Consider the following 22,100-nt stretch of genomic DNA (forward strand, 5'->3'; position numbering starts at 1 on the left):
TCTATCTATCTATCTATATATCATCTATCATCATCATCATCTGTCTGTCATGTCTAGATAGAATGATGACAGATAGACAGATGACAGACAGACAGATCGATAGATAGACAGCTGATAGATAGATCATCATCTGTCTGTTATCTATCTATCTATCCATCATGATTCTATCTATCATCTGTCTGTCTGTCTGTCTGTCTGTCATCATTCTATCTGTGTATCTGTCTGTCTCTGTCTGTCTATTTGTCATCTGTCTCTCTGTCTCTCATCATTCTATCTAGATAACAGATATACAGATGGCAGACAGACAGACAGATCGATTGATAGATAGATAGACAGCTGATAGATAGATCATCTATCTATCTATCTATCTATCTATCTATCTATCTGTCTGTCTGTCTATGTCATCAAATGAGAGACAGACAGACAGATGATATCTATCTATCTATCTATCTATCTGTCTGTCTGTATGTCATCTATCTATCTATCTATCTGTCTGTCTATCTGTCTGTCTGTCTCTGTCTGTCTGTCATCATTCTTGTTATCTATCTATCTATCTATATCTCTCTGTCTGTCATCTATCTATCTATCTATCTATCTATCTATCTATCTATCTATCTATCTGTCTGTCTATCTGTCATCAAATGAGAGACAGACAGACAGATGATATCTATCTATCTGTGTCTTTCAATTTCAATTCAAAATTGCTTTATTGGCATGACTGTGAAAATACAATATTGCCAAAGTCTGTCTTTCTATCTATCATCATTCTGTCTATCTATCTATCTATCTATCTATCTATCTATCTATCTATCTATCTATCTATCTGTCTGTCTGTCTCTGTCTGTCTGTCATCATTCTTGTTATCTATCTAACTATCTATCTATATCTCTCTGTCTGTCATCTATCTATCTATCTATCTATCTATCTACATATCTATCTATCTGTCTGTCTATCTGTCATCAAATGAGAGACAGACAGACAGATGATATCTATCTATCTATCTATCTATCTATCTATCTATCTATCTGTCATCATTCTATTTATCTATCTATATGTCTATCGTCATCATCTGTCTGTCATCTTTCTAGATAGAATGATGACAGATAGACAGATGACAGACAGACAGATCGATAGATAGATAGAAAGCTGAAGACAGACAGATCGATAAATAGATAGAAAGCTGAAAGATAGATCATCATAGATATCTATCAATCTGTCAGCATTTTATCTATCTATTTTATCTATCTATCTATCTATCTATCTATCTATCTAACTATCTATCTATCTATCTATCTATCTATCTATCTATCTGTCTGTCTGTCTGTCTCTCTGTCTGTCTGTCTGTCTGTCTGTTTGTCTGTCCGTCTAGCTACCGATCCATTCAACTATCTATCTCAGATTCCTTTATCATCTCTACTGTGCCGTAGAAAGATAGATGAGGGAGGAAATCAACACTGTTGAACACGGGTTTTATCAGCAGGAGTTGAGGGGTCTCTCTGAGTGAATTATTCAAAGCCAGCTACAGAGGTGCACTCTGAAGGAGGGGTCAGCGCTATGAAAGGCCTGCCTTATCACCCTGCTTCTCAAACACCACTCCAGCCCTCTGATACCTGGATTTAGACCTGGTGGAAAAAGAGGCCAAGGTACATAGCATGACAGCCTCAAGACTGTAAAAGAGATATAGAATAAAGATTTAACTTGTGGATGTACATCAGTGGGGACATAAACCTAGAAAAAGAGAGAGGCAAAGCATCACAACTACAGTAAAAGTTCACATACTTTTGCAAAGGTGCAATGTGATGCAATGTTAAGTGTGTGAGCTTTTCAGTATGGATCACCAGAGGTAATTATCATGATACTAAATGCAATTCACGACATATTCATTAAGATAATTATTTTAAATTGAACTCAACTCATTGTCTTCCAGTGCACTCCTCACTGCTATCTATTCCTCATTACCTTCAGGAATCATTCAATTTCAAGAATAATACGTCTCATAAAAGCACATTTTTAAATAATTGCATAATAATGGATGATATTGATGATAGTCAGTGATTCATTAGTGGGAATGACCTACTGAATAATGCTTTATAGAGACATGAACACTGCTACTGTAGGGCTCAGTCAAAAAATACAGTTAAACCTAAGACAAAACATGAAAAGCCATTACAAAATCAACCAAAAGGTGCTTTCAAAACTGGTTCATAACAAAGAGGCTAAATCAGACTGAAGCCAGAGCTGCACATTGCCTCTTCATATTGAACTTCTTTGCTACAGCTTGGCGTGGTTGCATAATAAACACATTGGTTGAGAACTACTGTATTCGCTTGCATGAACAAGTACTTGTCAGTCCATTCTATTTGGAGCTGATGGTTTTCACAGTCTATTTGAGATTTGGACTTTTTCTGGTTTGGAGAATGACATGTTGACAGTGTAAAGGCACCACAATGATTTTAAAACTGAATGATAGACAGTCGAAACCCTCCACAGTAGGATGGGTGTTTGAGTCTTCAGTAATGCATATATAATTTTATCCAATAGGAATATTCCTTTACCATTTTGTTTAAAACATACATGCATACTGCTAATAATGTGCCATCTCTAACTGTAAACACTTGTCTTAGCATGATGCTTCCCCCACACTGCTGTCAGTATATTATGACATATATAAAAATACTGATTTCAACAGGTGTCAGATAATAACAAGGATCCTCACAGCCTTCCAAAACCTCCCAGATCTTCTTTTCTTTAATACAAAACAACAAATGAGAACTAATTAAATAGAACTACATGTTGATATAGTTAAATAAACTGACACTTGCGAATAAAAATCTACTTGTTCTTGAAGGAAAGCCTTTGTCCACCATGTTTGATTAAATAAAAAATAAATTGCAGTCATATTGTGAGCACGTTTTGTTAGAATGACATAAAACCAATGTATTTACCCTTTCAAAAAGAAAAAATAGAAATCCTTCAGTTGCATTGCTCAACCTTGCAGGAGACATTCAGTATAATGAATGCATTAAAGTGGTTTAAGATTGTGTCCATTGCTGTAAAGTGCTTCAACCTTGTGCTGAGTTCTGACATGATCTGTAGTCTGTATAAATCTGTTGTGTCATCCTCAGGGAAGTTCCCTTATTTACTTTTATATAAGATGTTGTGATAGATTTTGAAGATATATTTTGATCTTTGAACTGTTGTTTCAACTTACTAATAAACACTGAGAAACATTGCTGATGCTGCTATTTATATAGAAATTCAAGCTTCCAGATTTTTGGAATGCATCTATAACGCAAGATCTATAACATCTTACATAAATGTAAATAATGCTAGTGATGCTACATGATTTAAAAAGCATGAGCTATATTTCCCCCTTTCAAAGACACAGCATCGAGGTTCATGAGTATTAGCAGGCCCACATGGAATATGCACAAACAGAACTCTGCAGAAGATTCGGAACAGTTCAAACTAAATTCAAACTATTCTAAACATTTCTTGCACTTTGTTTGTTTATTAAAGCATTGGTTCACTTCCAGAATAAAATGTTTGCTGATAATTTACTCACTCCTATATCATCCAAGATGTTTATGTCTTTTTTTCTTTAGTCGAAAGAAACTGAGGTTTTTGAGGAAAACATTCCAGGTTTTTCTCCATTTAGTGGACTTTAATGGTGTCCAACGGGTTGAAGGTCCAAATTGCAGTTTCAATGCAGCGTTAAAGGGCTCTACACAATCCCACCCGAGGAATATGGGTCTTATCTAGCAAAACTAAAAAAACCCCACAAATGCTCTTCTTGAGCTCTGCAATGCACGTCTACGACTTCGCGCATTATGTAATCATGTTGGAAAAGTCATGCACATTTAGTTTTTTGCCTGTGTACTTCGGTTTGCCCTACCCTACCTTTTTTACTCCATCTCATTTTCTCCTCCAACTTCAAAATCATCTCACATCATTGTTTTACCTTTTTTGTAAAAGGCATTTGACTTTCTTTGCACGTTCGCTTTGTAAACACTGGGTTGGTACTTCCGCCTACATTAAGTGTGACCTTTCCAATGTGATGACTTAAAGGAGAAGTTACACAATTTTACAATACAGAAGAACAAAATTTTATAGATAATTTCCTCACCCTCTTTTCATCCAGGATGTTCATGTCTTTCTTTCTTCAGTCGTAAAGAAATTATGTTTTTTGAGGAAAAAAAAAAAGAATGTTCTCTATATAGTGGACCTCTATGGTGCCCAGGAGTTTGAACTTCCAAAATGTAGTTTAAATGCAGCTTCAAAGGGCTCTAAACAATCCCAGCCAAGGAAGAAGGGTCTTATCTAGCAAAACGATCAGTTCATTTCTGTTTTACCTTTTTTTGTAAGGGGGATTTGACCCTCCTTGCATATTCACTTTGTAAACACCGGGTTACTTCTGCAGTGATGTAGGACAATTTTGAAGTTGGAGGAGAAAATGAGATGGGAGTTTTTTGACATACCCTAACTGTATTGACCCGGAATGCACAGAGTTCATGCAGAGCTAGACAAGATGAGCATTTGAGGTTAAAAAGTATATAAATTGTACATTTTTTAGAAAATAACCAATTGTTATCTGTAAATTTTTGTTCAGGAAGTGAACTTCTCCTTTAATGTGCGAAGTCATGAGCTAGAGCTAGTGCAAGACGAGCATTTGTTGTTAAAAAGTACATACAATTTTATTATTTATTTTTTAATAAAATTATCAATCGTTTTGTTACATAAGACCATTATTCCTTAGTTGGGATTGTGTAGAGCCCTTTGAAACAATTTGGACCTTCAACCCACTGATCCCCATTGAAGTCCACAATATGGAGAAAAATCCTAGAATGTTTTTCTCAAAAACCTTAACTTCATTTCGACTGAAGAAAGAAAGATAAGAACATCTTGAGAAAAAATTCTTTTTTCTGGAAGTGAACTAATCCTTTAACTATTTTGACAAAGCTTTCAACTAATGTAATGCGTAGTTTCACACATTACCTTTGAATTCATTCTGTGGAACTGTACAAAAATTAGCACAGAAAATACTTTTAGAACTCTTATTATTGACTGAAAAACTGTGTGTGGTGTGTTTTTTGACATGTGATGTCTGAAAAAAACGAATATAATAAAGACCTCCAACACTTGTTCATCTCAAGAGAGCCGTCTTGGAATGTTTAATGTAACTTCAACATAATGTGACATTTCACTTCTCTTTAATGAAGCATGACACGCTGATTAAGCAGGCCTAAATGAGAATGGAAAGGTGTAAAGTCGAGGAACAGCTGCTAAAAGTCTGATACAGCTGCTGATTTTGATCTCGGATGGCATGTTGAATATCAGTGTGTTCATTCATTCATCAAGTGAGGATGCATTTGGGATGCAGAGCTGTATTTTCAAGTGCAGAAAGTAGTTTTTTTTAAGTATAGTTTTTTCCCTACACATAACACACAAATGGGTGACTTTCATACAGCATAGCCTTGAGCATTATTGCTTATATAAAATGATTATTACATAATAAAATAATGAATAAGGCTCAATAACTTAATAGCTATAAGTATGCAAGGTATGGGAGTCAGTGGTTTATGAATAGAGGCGTGAACGCAAGCATGATTTCTGTTCGGAGGTTATCCAGCAAAATAAATGGCTGTTTTGACAAAGCTGAGGTTAGTTACTCAACATATCAGTAGGCATAATAAGAATCAGTAGGCAGAAATAAATAGGCATAATTAATAATAGAATTATTTAAGTCTCATTGCATAACCTTCAAAATAATCCTCAATTTATTCTCATGTGGGCCAATTCAATTCAAATTTACACTAGTGAATTGAAAAGGAGCTATTCAGTTGTGGATTTTGCCCAACCCTGAGGGATATTTTATTTTCTCATTAATTCATGAGATACTTTAAAATGAATAGGTTTTCTAAATGTATTTTCTTTTAAAGGAGAATAATACTGCTCAGTTTAACAGGCACTTTTACCCCCATCTTTTACCCAATAAGAAATCTGCCTCAAACACCGAGGACATTTTAAACCTGATATCATGTTTTTAATCCATTATTGATGAATCTTCTAACACTTTTTACGACTCAGAAAGTCTTTTTATATCCCTCCCACACTTTTTCCACGGAGTGCGGTGTTTTCTTTCATCTGTGCTGATGAAGTGACAGCAGATCAAGTGATGTGAAGTTTGTGTTGCGTCACAGCGGGGATGTGAACGCGAGCGGCTCCACAAACGTTGACGCGTGGCGCAGTGTGGAGTGGATCCGCGCATTCACCTCTGTCTGTGAGGCTGAACTGAGGATACTCCATGCGTAACGCGTTTGCTTTACTACTCATTTGTCGCACAGTAATCCAGCCGGGTATCATCAGCGCGTCTTACCATTTCTTGAGGAGTATCTTGGATTTCCGGAGGCAGAAAATAGGAGAAAGAATTCCTCTGTGGCAGTTGCACTTGTGAAGCGCGCTCGTCTCTGGCATTGTGGAATGGCTGGAGAGATGCTGCTGTTACAGTGGCAGACGCGAAGAGGCTGAAAACTGTGGGAAGTCAAACAGGTAAACGAGTTTGAGAGAGAACAACACTACTAGTTCAAGGCTATATAAAAAAGCAGAAGAAATACATGGTGCTTTATATTTATTATTCTGCAGCCTGTTGTTTTATGGGCTTTTTTTTTTTTTTTTTTTTTTTTTTTTTTTTTTTTTTTTAATTGCGAGAGTTATAAGATTTCGGTAGAACGTTATCAGAAGCAGATTTTAAAATAGATAAATGTTTCTAGTCTTTGTAATTATGTTAGCGAATGCTTTTTATGTAAGCCAACCCATTTTCCTAATTGGCTCTCATCTTAAACATAAAGATTGCAATTAGAACCAGATTGGTTTTACAGTCTGATGCCATATACAGTCGGGAAATCATTCCAAGCTCCATGAAGTAGTTTATATTCTCTAATCTTTAGAAAACGAACTATTTAAAGAACCCCGATTTAAAAAGCTGGTTTGATCTTTAAAGAACCACATAACTGACTCAAGAACCGTTGAGGAACCTTTATGTTTTGCTATTGCAAACTCATCATTCAGATTGAGAATTACAGTCTCCATTCCTCTCTTCATTTCATTAATATTGCATAATTAGTCCACATTCTTAGAATCTCTATTCTTAGATTCTCTCTACTCTCCATTTTTTCTAACCACTTTTGGTCAGTGAACCTCAGTAACATCAACATCTGTCCAGATGGACCTTTGGTTCAGTTATCCATCTGTGAATGAATTATAAAATGTAGGACTTGGAAGAACTGGTTGGAATCTATTCCAGTCTATCGCAGTCTACTACTAAAATATAGTTGTGGAATATCATTAGAAATGTATCATGTCTGCCAAATTACTATTCCACTTGTGTTTATGATGCCACTAGAGACTTGAGTAAAGAGGAACTCTCCATTTAATGATGTGAATAATTGCATTTAGAAAACTTTCCAACCATTTTTGAAGCAATATTGATAGGAATAAGTATTTATTTGTTTAATATTGTTTGCTTAGTTGTTTGTTTGATTGGACTGGCAAACTGATTTCCCTCATGAACAAATTTGATCAAATGTTTTTGAAATAGATTTCTTTCACAAGAAGAGTCTCTCATATTAAAATTGTATTTTTCTTGACGATAGGCTTGATTTAACTTTCCACAATGCCTCATCCAGTCCATTTACCTCTCTCCCATGGTTATTCTGAAAATTAGAGAAGCAGTAATATTAAATCCAGCCTTGCAATCACACAAGACAATGCATCTGATTTCTTTTTAAAAAAATCATTTGTCATTATATGGTTTTAGGTGTTACACCTGCATTTTAATCTGAGTAAACACAATCTTCACATAATTAGAGTCTCTAATAAAACTATTTGTTTGGTTTTATTCTTAAGACCTGATATACAGCATAAGGCAGTGTATGTTTAATTCAGGTATTGTTTTGTAGAAATAATAAATTCCAGAATAAAAACGAGTGCTCATTCATACATAGCAATCATTTGCACTAGAAGTAGAGACAGTTTTTGCTGCACTCTGCTGGCTTGTCAGAGAATAAAAAACACTAGATGATTTCTCAAAGCATCATTAGGGAAGCCAGATTGTTTGCGCACACCTCTGTGTTGATGCAAGTCAAGGGGGAAGAGACAAGCAGGAAGGCTTGTCTTCTGTGACATATTACATTTTCCCTCTTCTCCTAGCATTGCTTGTTGAGTCATAGAGAGCTGATGTTTATATGCAGCAGGTCGAGGCTGAGGTGTGAGATGTGCCGTACCTGCTTCAAATCTCTGCGCCACCAATTTCACAGCCAAATAATACAGTTTTTGTCAAAAACCTGCATGAATAGTTTCAGTCAGAGTGCACACTTCTGTCATTAAAGAGAGAGAATGAAGGAATATTCGGGGTTCCATGCCACAGCTGCTGTCGAATCTACAGAACATAAGTTTAGTTCATCCCTATGTTGGTAAAAACAAGCAAATGTTTGTGCTGATGCATATAAACTTACAGTGGTGGCAAGTTTACTTGTATACTTGACCCATAGACATTCATTATACAGGAGACGGTGGTATAATATGAATAGAAGTGTGAATGCAAACCAGCAGATTCTCTGTGGTGCTTCATTCAAAATTCAGTCATATCCAGCTAGATAAATCTTGTAACTGTGGTTTCTTGGCTCTTTTGGATGCCGAACATTAATTTTTCATTCACACCCTGTAGATTAGAGTTCAGTCAGAGTGCATAATACCAGCTGGAGAATTTTTACACACTTCTCGGCAGTGTTGTTAGCCGCTACTCTCAAATGTTTGTGTCAGCTGAGGTTTTAACAACACCACAGTTCATTTTGCACTCTAAAGGGACTGGTTGCCTATAGGTGAAATCATGCTTGGGTTTACAGAGAAACTCAAAGATGGTGTTTGTGGATCAAGTGAAGTCAAGGGAAACAGATAAAAGATTTAGAGTGTTACTTTCTACCCGAGATCGTGGCAGAACTGGGAAGAGTGGGTGTCTGTCTCATTTATGTTTAAAAACTGTACATTTCGTGTGAATCCCATGAAGAGCAGAGTGGAGATTCTATTAATACAGACTTCATTGAAAAATTGATGGATTTCTAGACAGAGGTAGTACCAAGGTCAAGCTCACCGTGAGCTCTTCCTTTAAAGCCAGACACTGCATGCTTTCCGGAGCCTTGCTCTTAGACGTGTTTTTGTGGTGGACGAATGGGAGTTCTGTGCCTTATTCTTGCTCTCTTTTGTCCGATTGCAGTGCAAATGTGAATGTCTGCAAATATTCCAGACAGATCCCATTTTTGAAGCATAAAACATGCCATATTTTGGCTTTTATTATGGCATCAAGCAGAGTTATGGCATCAAGCAGAATTTAAAGGACAAAGAAATTCTCTGTGGGCTCATTTTCAGCTCTGATTGTTGGCTGTGAGAGCTCGGTCTGTAGCATTACAGTGAGACATATATTGCATGTCATGTGCTGAGCTTTGAAATGCATCCACGAGCCATAATGGATGAACTGCCAATCACACAAACAAAGCAAACATTTAAAGGGCCTGAATCCTAATAGTAAAGTCAAGTTTTACAAAGGCCTATGATACTTATGCTGTCATTTTCTAGGTGTATGCTAGAGTCATTTATTGATTTCACGTGGACACACAGTAGATGGTTAATGATGCTTTTTCTCGTTTTTGTGTGCACAGATTTGTAACGTGGATGTCTGAGTATTATGTCATTTTTACAGTGGGTTAAAGTTTGGTCGGGTCAATTTACTCCTGCTGTTATGAAAATGGCATGTGGAACCCAGATTCTGCCACTGAATAAAAAAAACTGCAACTATTTGTCTCACAATTCTGACATTTTTTTTTTTTAAATCGCATCACTCACATTTCCAAGAAAAGAAGTCAGAATTGTGAAGTATATTTTTTTTTCCAGAATCACATGATATAAACTCCCAGTTGCAAGAATTGCAAGATATCTTGCAATTCTGAGAACTCACAATTGCAAGAAAATATACAAACTCGCATTTGCGAGAAAAAAAGTCAGAATTGCAAGGTAAAAAGTTTGTATCTCGCAATTATGACTTTTTTTCTCACAATTGTGAGTTTATATCATGCAATTCTGAGAAAAAAAGACAGAATTGTAAGATAAAAAGCTACAATATGTGGCAAAATCAGGCTTTCATATCCCATTTTCTAAAAGCGTAAAAGGAGTAAATTGACCAGGCCAAACCTTGAGTTTATATCCCACTATTCTGACTTTATAACTCACAATTGTGAGTTTATATCATGCAATTCTGAGAAAAAAGTCAGAATTTAAAGTTTATATCTTGCAATATATACTTTATAACTCGCAATTGTGTTTATATCATGCAATTCTGAGATAAAATTCTGAATGTAAAGTTTATATCTTGCAATATTTACTTTATAACTCGCAATTGCAAGTTTAAATCTTTCTCAGAATTTCTGACATTTTTCTCAGAATTGTAAGTTTGTATTATGCAATTCTATGAAAAATGTTAGATTTGCGAGAAAAACAGAATTGTGAGATAAAAAGCCACAATTACCTTTTTTATTTTTTATTCAGTGATGGAAACGGGGTTGCATAATGGAATGTGGCAACCTCATGTGGAGAAAAAGGCTTCTCTCAATAACAGTTACTGTAAAGAAAGGCAAGTATTCAAGCAAAATAGGATTTTAGCAACATATGATTTGCAGCTCTCTGAGATAAACAGAAATGCTGTCAGCTAACTCTCTCCAGGAGTTTAATACTTCTTTGGATGTGATAATTGAAGGATGTTCTCCCAAAAGACTTCACTTTGTTAGGTAAAGATGTGTGGTTATCATGACACTTGCTGGCTGGATACTAGTTTTAACCTGCCCTTCATTTCAGTCCCTGCTAATAAGTCTGCAGTTGGTGAGCATTCAAGCATTTTTGTATGGGTAATAAATTCAAATTTGTTGTGCTGCGTAAAGCACCTGCTTAATGGATGACCATTGTGAGGTGAAGCCCCATTGAACATGGCCAATTTCAGCCCTTACCACTTGCACTTAGAAGTGCTTTAGGAAAATAAATAGTAATGTTGCATATGGTACCAAAGCTTATCAAAAAGATCCTTTTAGAAATACCATGGATAACAACCTATTAAAATATCATATGAAATTAGAGACAGCTTGCAAAACAGTGTTCAAAAAGTTAACAGAGTACACCTAAGCTGTTTTTTTATTTTTACATGTTTTATATACCTGTTTACACGCAGTGCTGGACGAACGAGACGTGAAACGAGATACGATACGAACAAATAACAATTTAATATAAATCTTCGTAGGAACAGGCAGGAACAGAACGAGACATCCACACACTTCCAAATAACGTCAAGGACCGACAGCAAACTCAAAACACAAGCAGACTTATAAAGGGAGAGACTAATTACAAACACAGGTGTAGGGGATGACGGTAGTTTGGGTAAACCAAAACAGACAGATCGACGGGGGGGAGACAATGGGAGAAACCAAAAGACCTAAACAGACATAAATGTGACAATACCATCCATGGTAAGGATCATATCCAGTGATCAACATTTTTTTCTTGCTATCTGTTCCTATGTGTCACTGTATTAACTGTAAAAGTAAGGGATTTTTGTAAAAGTGAAAGTTTGTAAAAGCCACAAGAACTAGGACTAGGACGTTTTTACACTGTTAGTTGACATGTTCAAAAGCATGTGCAATATTTTTGAAATTTGAGAGTCTTTCTGCAAATTGCATTAGCTGTGTTTCCATTGACCTTCAAATTTTGCAAATTGAAATTGCAAATTGAAAATTTGCCCAATGGCACCCTTGCAATTCTGTCAGAAAATGCAACACTTCTCTCAGAAATTGTTCCAATTGCAAATGTTTTGGTATACACATGCTTATTGTTTTTGTTTGCACTGCAAAAACACAAAAAACAAAGAAGAGAAGTCAAACTTGCTAAAACTGGACTGGACAAAATTATTGGCACCTTGTCAAAATTGTAAGAAACAATTGCTTTTCAAGCATGTGATGCTTCTGTAATTTGTATTTAGACACACCTGTGGCAAGTAACAGGTGCAGGCAATATAGTAATCACACTTGTAACCAGTTAAAATGGAGAAAAGTTGACTCAACCTTTGTGTTGTGTGTCACACTGAGCATGGAGAACAGAAAGAAGTGTAAAGAGTTGTCTGTGGATTTGGAAGAAAAAATAGTGGAAAAACATGGGCAATCTCAAGGCTACAAGTCCAATCTCAAGAGCAAAATTAATGAAAAATTACAACGGAGGATTGTTTGAATGGTGGATAAAGAACCCTGATTAACTTCCAAACAAATTCAAGCTGATCTGCAGACACAGGGTACAACAGTGTCAGCTCGCACTATCCGTCACCATCTGAATGAAAAAGGATGCTATGGTAGAAGACCCAGGAGGACACCACTGCTGACACAAAGGCATAAAAAAGCAAGACTGGAGTTTGCCAAAACTTAAGTGACAAAACCACAATCCTTCTTGGAGAACGTATTGTGGACAGATGAGACAAAAGTAGAGCTTTTTGGTAAAGGACATCATGGCACAGAAAAGGAAATGTTGCCTTCAAAAAAAAGAACACAGTCCCTACAGTCAAACATGGTGGAGGTTCAAAGATGCTTTGAGGTTGTTTTGCTGCTTCTGGCACTGGATGCCTTCACTGTCTGAACGGTTTCATAAAATCTGATGATTACCAAAGAATTTTGGGGCGCACTGTAGTGGCCAGTGTCAGAAAGCTGCTTCTCCACCAGAGGTCATGGGTCTTCCAGCAGGACAATGACCTGAAATGCACTTCAAAAAGTACTCAGAAATGATTACAAACAAAGCGCTGGAGAGTTCTGAAATGGCCAGCAATGAGTCCAGATCTGAATCCCATAGGACAACAGCAGTTGGGTAGAAGGCATCCTTCAAATCTGAATGACCTGGAGCAGTTTGCAAAAGAAGAGTGGTCCAAAATTCCAGTAGAGAGGTTCAAGAAACTCATTCATGGTTACAGAAAGCGATTGATTGCAGTTATTTTTTCCAAAGGGGGTGCTAACAAATATTAAGTTAAGGGTGCCAATAATTTTGTCCAGTGCATTTTTTGGGTTCTGTGTGGAATTGTATCAGATTTGACTTTTCTTATCTCTTTTTTGTGTTTTTTCAATGCAAACAACAACAGCAACAACAACAACAACAACAAAAAAACAGTACCAAAACATTTTCTGCAAAAGAGAAGGATTGCATTTTCTCACAGAATTGCAAGGGTGCCAATATTTTTGGCCATGACTGTATTTTGCAAAAACGTTTCTACGCTTGCATGATTTTCTTTGTATTTACAGGTCACCTGGCATACGTAAAGGTTACATGATCATTCTTTACTGTACCTAGCTTACCTTGACATTAGTGCTTGGATAACACCTTATTTACACTGCACACATCTGCAGCACATTACGGCTCTGACTCTGAAAAATGTTTTAGTCGTGGTTAATGGAAACGCTGTCATTTCACAATAGTTTTTTTATTGACATTTATAAAATATTGCACGTTTTGTACAAATCTGTAATGGAAATGTGGCTATTGTTACACCAGTAGGTGGTGACAAGTGACTTTGTCAAGTGAGTGAGTCATTGAATTTTCCACTTAAACAGTTAGTTCAAAACAGTATGGCTGTATCCAAAATCGTCCCATACACCCTCATCGTCACCCTCACTATTCCCTACATTCCTCTAATATAGTCCACTAAATGAGTAAATAAAAGCATGTGAGAAAATTCAGACGCTGGGAGTGCTAGAAGTGCTTCGGATGCCATCAGCAATTCACGAGTTGCCTGCTCATTCAGTCCTGCTAGATAATGGAAAATGAACTTGGCTTGGCTTGCTGTCCTTGAAGGACGCTTGAACATGAACATGAATGTGGGGTGTAAAGGAGAAATTACGGGAGGAGATGGGGATGTGGAGGGATACCAGAAGAACTGTCGCTGGGACAGCGCAATGACTGCTGCTTATATGTGCTTGTTGCGAAGATTGACAGGAGCGATTAGGCTCTTCTCGAACTTGATTTCAGGAACTTGAGGTGCATTGTAGGATTAAATAAGTTCACTAGATAGTCAACTACAATATTAGATGCCATTGCAAATGGCTATCACATGAAAATGTTCACTGTATAAGGATGCAGGGTGTGATTAATTCAAGAACGGAAAAAGTATGTGGTAATCATTGAATCACTCACTCAAATGATTCATTTAAAAACGCTCATTCTTTCAGGAAGTAAACACTGTTTGCAGCAGATTGATTCGATGCTCACTTAATTTAGAAATCTTTATGTTGGCAGAGCATAAGTTAGTAATACTGTCTCTAAAATGTGTTTACCTTTTATTAACTTACACATTAACTGTTTATTGAACTAATTTGTATAAGCAATAACTCTGCTGGAATGGTTCACTGTATCTCTCAAAAGGCCCTAACTTAACGATCTAGGTGCAGGTACACTTTTGCCAGTTTAACAATGGAAAAAAGGGTTGGTGTGCCAGACGCATGGTCCAAAAGGGTTGTACCTATTCTTTTAATGAGTCATGGATGTGTTTTGGGCATGGCATGCAATAAACCAACCAGAGTCTCATCTCCCATTTCCTTTAAAAGCCAATTGCACTTCCACCATGGTGGATTCGCCATTTACATGGCGGAAGTTGCAAGAGCAAAGACTGAATGACTGAATAGTTTTCAGTTGCCTCAAAATAGCAACATGTCAACAATCACCCTGAAGTCAATCGGGCTTTTGTTTAAATGCCTGAAAGTATGTCTGTGGTTAACTCATACTTAAGATATTTTATTTTATTTTATGACATGAAATACATCAGTAATATTTTTTTTACTTGTCTTGAAAAAAAAATGCAATTGCTAAATGCCTAAATGGGACTACAGAGATTGTCAGAGACATTAAATATCATCAACTTTAGTTGGAGCTTTTTGACAGAGCTTGTTGTCTGCAGTACCCGTAAAGAAAAAATCCTATTGGGTTTTTGTTAAGGGAAGCAAAGTGATGCTAACTTTCAAGTTGGCCTACAAAAATACCGTACGCATCACTGCAGCAGTCTATTAACTTCTTGTTTGCAGAACTGTTCAATATCACACTTGCAGTTTTGCTGTTGTACTGACAGAATCTGATTTATAAACTTCATTTTAGTTTCGTCTTCAAAGACTGTACAGGACAGAGAAAGTACTTGTGAATTCAGTGAGTGTGTGTACTGGAGTGTTTGAGTAATCTTGTGTTAGACCAGATGTGTGAGAGCCAGCTGCCTGAAGTCTCCCCTCCAGATGATAGAGCTGTGAAGGCCAGAGAATAACATACAGGGATTTGTACCTTGGGCCAAGTTCTTAACCCTCCTAAAAGCCTTATGTTATGTTGGCGAAAAACTTTATTTAAGTAAAGGCTCTAATTATATCCTGGAGTATTATCAGTGTAGATATGCCACGTTATCGGTTAGCTTTATGTTTTATGATCAAGGATTAAAAAGATTATCACAGTACCTGCGGTAAAGTATTGCTAAGAAGTTTCAGGGTCTTTTTGACAGCTATTGATCTAAACAATAAAACTTTTTTATCTGACATGTTCACATTAAAGGAGTAGTTCACCAAAAAATGAGAATTTGTGGAAAATATACTAACACTCAGGCCATCCGAGATGGAGTTTGTTTTTTCATTACAACAGATTTGGAGATTTAGCATTACTTGCTCACCAGTGGATCCTCTGCAGTGAATGGGTGCCGTCAGAATGAGAGTCCAAAAAGCTGATAAATGCATCACAATAATCCACAAGTAATCCACAAAAATGTTAATTGATGACTGGAGTGGTGTGGATTACTTGTGGATTATTGTGATGTTTGTATCAGATGTTTGGACTCTTATTGTGACGGCATCCATTCACTGCAGAGGATCCATTTGGTGAGCAAGTAACGCTAAACTTCTCCAAATCTGTTTTCATGAAGAAAAAAACTGATTTACATGACACACAGTTAGGAAATGTTACTGAACATGGTTGCAGTAGTCTGGTGAACTCTTTCTAACTCTGCTCATCTTGTCTTTTGATTTCAGGGCACAGAGGATCAAGTCTGGACAAAGACGGCATTCTATTTACCCTCAATTGAATGTGAGCTCTCGCTGACCTCCAATATTTAAAATGGGGTTGTCATGGAAACTGCTGGTACTGCAATTATTCATGGGATGCCTTTCAGGTAGGCATCCTAATAACCTCCTCTATAGACTTTCCTGTCTGTTTCTATGGCACACATTTGTCCTTGTCATTTACTATTACGGGCAGACCTCTCATTCAGGGATGTCTCCTATCTTCTGGAACCAATTAAAGGTTTCACTTTGTTTGTAAATGTTAAAGCCATCCAACTCTTCCGGATAGGCACAGTGGTGAGGTGAGCAAAGACACAATATAGTGGTGGTTTATATTAAATAGTATGTATTAAATCAATATGAAGTGGTCATAGGTGCTTTTGCATTTATGGCAGTAGTGAGAATGTGTCGATATGTTCTTTTCAGCAACTCTTTATTCCTATCTGCCCTTGTGACAAATAAATATACCTAAATGCATTTGAAATACATTTATTTCATGCTAAGTGTACTACAAATTATTTTACATATTTTGTACTTAATAAAAATACCCTGCAGTTGTATTTTTAGTATATGAAACTGGTATGCTTAAAGGAGAAGTTCACTTCCAGAACAAAAATTTACAGATAATTTATTCACCCCCTTGTCATCCAAGATGTTCATGCCTTTCTTTCTTCAGTCGATAAGAAATTATGTTTCTTGAGGAGAACATTTCAGGAATCATCTCCATATAGTGGACTTCAATGGTGCCCCAAAGTTTGAACTTCCAAAATGCAGTTTTAATGCAGCTTCGAATGACTCTAAACACTCCCAGCCGAGGAAGAAGGGTCTTATCTAGTGAAACGATAGGTCATTTTCTAAACAAATAGACAATTTATATACTTTTTAACCTCAAATGCTCATCTTGTGTGTGTCTGTGTAAACTATTTTTTTTTCTGGCTCAATACAGTTGTCGGGGTATGTTCTTCCCCAGGGTATGTAGGGTATGTTCTTCCCCAACTTCAAAAGTATCGTACATCGCTGCAGAAGTACCAACCCAGTGTTTACAAAGTGAACATGCAAAGAAGATCAAACGCCCTTTATAAAAAAGGTAAAACAAGGTATAGGACGATTTTGAAGTTGAAGAAGAAAACGAGATGGGAGTTTTTTTGACATACCCTAACTGCATTGACCCGGATTACACAGACTACGCATGCGCATCACAGAGACGAGACAAGATGAGCATTAAGAAATATATAAATTGGCAACTTGTTTTGAAAATGACCGATCGTTTCACTAGACGAGACCCTTCTTCCTTGGGTGGGTTAATTTAGAGACATTTGAAGCTGCATTTAAACTAGATTTTGGAAGTTCAAACTCGTGGGCGCCATTGAAGTCCACTATAAGGAGAGAAATCCTGAAATGTTTTCCTCAAAAAACATCATTTCTTATCGACTGAAGAAAGAAAGGCATGAACGTCTTGGATGACAAGGGAGTGAGTACATTATCTGTAAAGTTCTGGAAGTGAACTTGTCCTTGGCACAATATATAAGATTTTTTTATTAAAATATACAGAAACCACTAGAACGGTGTTATTTATTTTGCTGACTTGTGTACTTACATTATCCCAAATCTTTAGAAAAATGTTTAAATCCAGAGGAATAAATGATTTTAACTAGTGTAACGGACCGTGTCATTGCGTCACCTGCCATTGCTGTCACACACCCTAGATTTTTTCCGGTTTTATTTTGTAGAAAACACGAAAACCCCAAAGACGCTTTAATATGTTATACATTTTATTAGACAGGCGACGAATGCTCAAAGTAGCATTATAACAACACTTTAGCACGCTCAAATGTATCCAGTATGATAAACCAGAGTTGCTTTTTCCTACATACGCATGACTGCAAGAAGCGGTCGGCTGTGGCATAATAAAAGCTCCACTGTTTTCGAGTCATGTATCTCGCTCATCTCTCATTAGCAATTGCTCCAGCATCCTCATTTTGCTTCTATGACTTTCAGCCCCACCCTGCTTCATACTTCAGTGACCTTAATAAATGTTTAATACATTGGCTCATCAATAACCAATATTTCTGCCCGAGTCCTGTCGAATTGCATTGGCTGTGGGGATGAAGACTACAACTCCTGTGATTCCACACTCAATCAAACTACGCCTTTGTTTGTTGTTTGTTTTAAATATGCACCCTCTAGTGGTGAAAACTTACCTATTGTGCCTTTAAAATCTGTTAAATTGGAACAATTCATTTTGTACTTAATGCACTTTAATTGTGCATAAGAAGTCCATCTAAAGATGTACTGGAGTATATTTGATTGTGTTAAAGTGGAATTATTGCAAGTATACTTAAGGTACACTTTAAATATCTTGCATTTAAAAACCAATATTATTCAAAGATCATAAAATCCTCAACAATAGTGACATTAAAACACATTTTTATCTTAATATTAAGAAATGTGCATTGTGCACAAGTAGTACTCTAAATGAAGTTCAGTTCTTTTTTTCATATCATTAAATCTTGAGTGATATGTCCGGAAATATATAAATAGATTTTAACTATACTTTGTATGAAATAAATGTATTTTAAATCTATTACTTTTTTACTAGGGTGGAATTATGAAATTGGACGCATAGGCTTTATACTCATCTATCTTGAGCAGAAAATGCATTTGACATATTTCCATTGTCACTGAGCTGTGCCTCCTATACACTGGGCATGGCGGCAGACTGTTTGATTTAAAGACCACCTTGCTTTGTGTCAAAGTTGGAGAAAAGATGTGATAATATGTAATTTAACCACCCCTTTGAGAGACATGAAAAGGTTAATGTGCAAATGAATCTACCAGCCATTATTTTATTGGAGAGCACAATTTATGTTCTCATTTAGCCAAGTGGAAGCACAAAAGCCGCTTTATTGATCTCTTTTTGATGAAGCAGTTACATTGTCTTTCAGTCACTAGGAGGGTCAGACTTAATCCTTGTGCTTTTAAGTCCTTGATTTAAAAAGGGATGTTTGCTCTTTTACATGATCGTCACTCCTGCTGCGTGTGATTTTTGAAAGCACTCTTTTCTCCGCTACTAGGTTGTTATGTTGTAGAATTATTCAGGAAAAGGTTCAGGTCATTAAAAACATTGTAAGCAGGTGAAGTGGGGCATTTTGTCACACTATTATATTTGGGTTAAGATGTCATAACGGGAACTGCGGTATTGGCTTTTCTGCAAAATGAAAAGTAGCACGGGTATATTTGTAGCAATAGCCAACAATAAATTGTATGGGTCAAATGATCAATTTTTCTTTTATGGCAAAAAGTATTAGGATATTAAGTAAAGATCACGTTCCATGAAGTTATTTGTAAATTTCCTGCCATAAATATATCAAATCTTAATTTTTGATTAGTAATATGCATTGCTAAGAACTTAATTTGGACAACTTTAAAGGCGATTTTCTCAATATTTAGATTTATTTGCACCCTCAGATTCCAGATTTTCAAATAGTTGTATCTCAGCCAAATATTGTATATCCCAACAAACCATACATCAATGGAAAGCTTATTTATTCAGCTTCAAGTCAGTAAAGGGTTCAGATCATTAAATACATTGTAAGCAGGTGAAGTGGGGCATGTTGTCACACTTATATTTTTGGGTTAAGATGTCATAACGGGAACCTACGGTATTGGCTTTTCTGCAAAATTAAAAGTAATCAATTATCAGTCATGCACAATACTGTTTATTAAAAAAATGTTAATAGAACATAAAGATTTTGTTATTAAAAATTGCACGTTAAACACACATAGCATCTAACATTTTAAATTTACCTTCATCGTATAGTCGACTCTTGTCTAAAGTGTTTTTATTGTGCTTACACAACAACTGAAGCATAAATATTATAACATTGAACTCGATTGGAAAAACATACAACCCACCGCAAGGGAAAACATACATTTATGTAATTGGATATTTGATTGAAAACCTTTTAGTTACTGGGCTATAGCCCCTGCGACAACTAGCACCAGTCTTTCTATAAGTAGTGTAAGGAAAAACAAAAATAGTGAATTATGCTCTAATGAATAGTTTTATATTATTAAAGGGACAGTTCATCCAAAAATGACAATTCTGTCATTAATTACTCACCCTCATGTCATTCCAAACCCGTAAGACCACAAATTAAGATATTTTTGAGGAAGTCTGTGAGCTTTCTGACCATCACAGCAACGCAACTGACACATTCAGGGCCCAGAAAGGTAGTGAGGACATTGTTAAAAAGGTCCATGTGACATCAATGGTTCAACCTTACCTTTATGAAGCTACGATAATACTTTTTGTGCACAAAAGAAACAAAAATAATGACTTTATTCAACAACGTCTTCTCTTCTCTGTCAGGCTTCGACATATGTTCACGACAGTACCACAACGTATGCGTCGTAGCTTCATTAAATTATGATTGAACAACTGATGTCTGTCTATGCAGGCTCTGAAAGCATTCAGATTTCATCAAAAATATCTTAATTTGTGTTCTGAAGATGAACTAAGGTCTTAGGGGTTTGGAACGACATGAGGGTGAGTAATTAATGACAGAATTTAAATTTTTTGGTGAACTATCCCTTTCTCTACAGAGAGACTTCTGCCAGTGGTGTTTGTGATTTCAAAATAAGTTAACTGTTAATAATTGCTACTGCTAACTAAATCTTACAGCATTGCGAAATGGAATGTTATTCACCCACTCCAAACTAATGCTAATTACATTAACGGTAAACCCACTAGAAATGATTATTGGATACCTGGGTGATTTAATTGCCAGCACTCTTGAAAGTAAGAAAAAAATGGCCTCTAGAAAAATAAGACATGCTAATGGCCACTAACTGCATTCATTTGCTTTGTCTCTTCAAAACTTGACTAAAAACCTGTAAACAATTACACCCGTTAAACAGTTTGCTTTAATTTCTATCTTTCAAGCATATGGCGTCAGGTAATTGTAACTGCAGTAGAACATAATGGACGCAAGGATATAATTGTGCTTGATTAAATGTGCTTTGATTGAGGAGTAGAGACACAAAACACAAACAGCACAATCAGAGAAAAGCACTAACACATCCGTAGTGCTGATTAATTCAGTTTAAATGCAAAACATGTATATTTTTTGTTTCTCAGCAGCTGCCAAACTGATTTAGACGCTGTATGAATTTTACTACATTTTGGGAAGATTATTCCCTCTTATTAATTTCTATCTGGGAGTCTGGGAGCAGATGTATTAAGAAGTGCCAGGAAGATACTGGTGCGAGTGAAAGAAAACTTTGACTTAAGATGACATAGACAACTAAGAAGTAAGCTTTAGCATTCATTTAAAAAGTGTATTTATTTTGTTTAAAAAAAAAGTAGCTGAAAATACTGAATGCAATGTTTCAGGCACTTTAATTAATGCAAGTAATTCAATTAAATGAAAAAGTTTAAATGCAATTATCTGAACTTTAGAGTGCTTTCACTTAAGTAGGTCTTAGACTAAGTATAGTCTTATATGAAATCTCAGTTACTTATATGTGACCTTGGACCACAAGAAGCATGTTTATATTTGTAGCAGTAGGCAAAAATACATTATATGGGTCAAAATTATCGATTTTTCTTTTATGCCAAAAATTACTAGTATATTAAGTAAAGATCATGTTCCATGAAGATATTTTGTAAATTTCCTACCGTAAATATAAAAAAACGTAAGTTTTGATTAGTAACATGCATTGCTAAGAACTTCATTTGGAAAATTTTCTCAATATTTTGATTTATTTTCACCCTTAGATTCTAGATTTTCAAATAGTTGTATCTCAGCCAAATATTGTCATATTCTAACAAACCATACATCAATGGAAAGCTTTTTTCAAAAAAATGGACCTACATTACTGGTCCAGGATCACATATAGTCTTGAAATATAAGTCTACTGCTGAATGTACAGACCAGCATTTATGGT

At 36.1% G+C, this 22,100-nt stretch overlaps 1 protein-coding gene across 1 annotated transcript in view; it reads left to right on the forward strand.

Annotated features, from left to right (window-relative positions):
• The first annotated feature begins 6,244 nt into the window (after window positions 1-6,244).
• Window positions 6,245-22,100, forward strand: part of cntn3a.1 (contactin 3a, tandem duplicate 1) — an 88,802-nt gene continuing 72,946 nt past the window's right edge. Inside the window, exons 1-2 of the mRNA XM_051097436.1 lie at window positions 6,245-6,549; window positions 16,122-16,261. Of these exons, the coding sequence (XP_050953393.1) occupies window positions 16,207-16,261 (55 nt within the window). The 5' untranslated portion in view covers window positions 6,245-6,549; window positions 16,122-16,206. The remainder of the gene's footprint in view (window positions 6,550-16,121; window positions 16,262-22,100) is intronic.

Source organism: Labeo rohita, chromosome 23 (assembly GCF_022985175.1).
Source record: "Labeo rohita strain BAU-BD-2019 chromosome 23, IGBB_LRoh.1.0, whole genome shotgun sequence".
NCBI classification, from domain to species: Eukaryota; Metazoa; Chordata; class Actinopteri; order Cypriniformes; family Cyprinidae; genus Labeo; species Labeo rohita.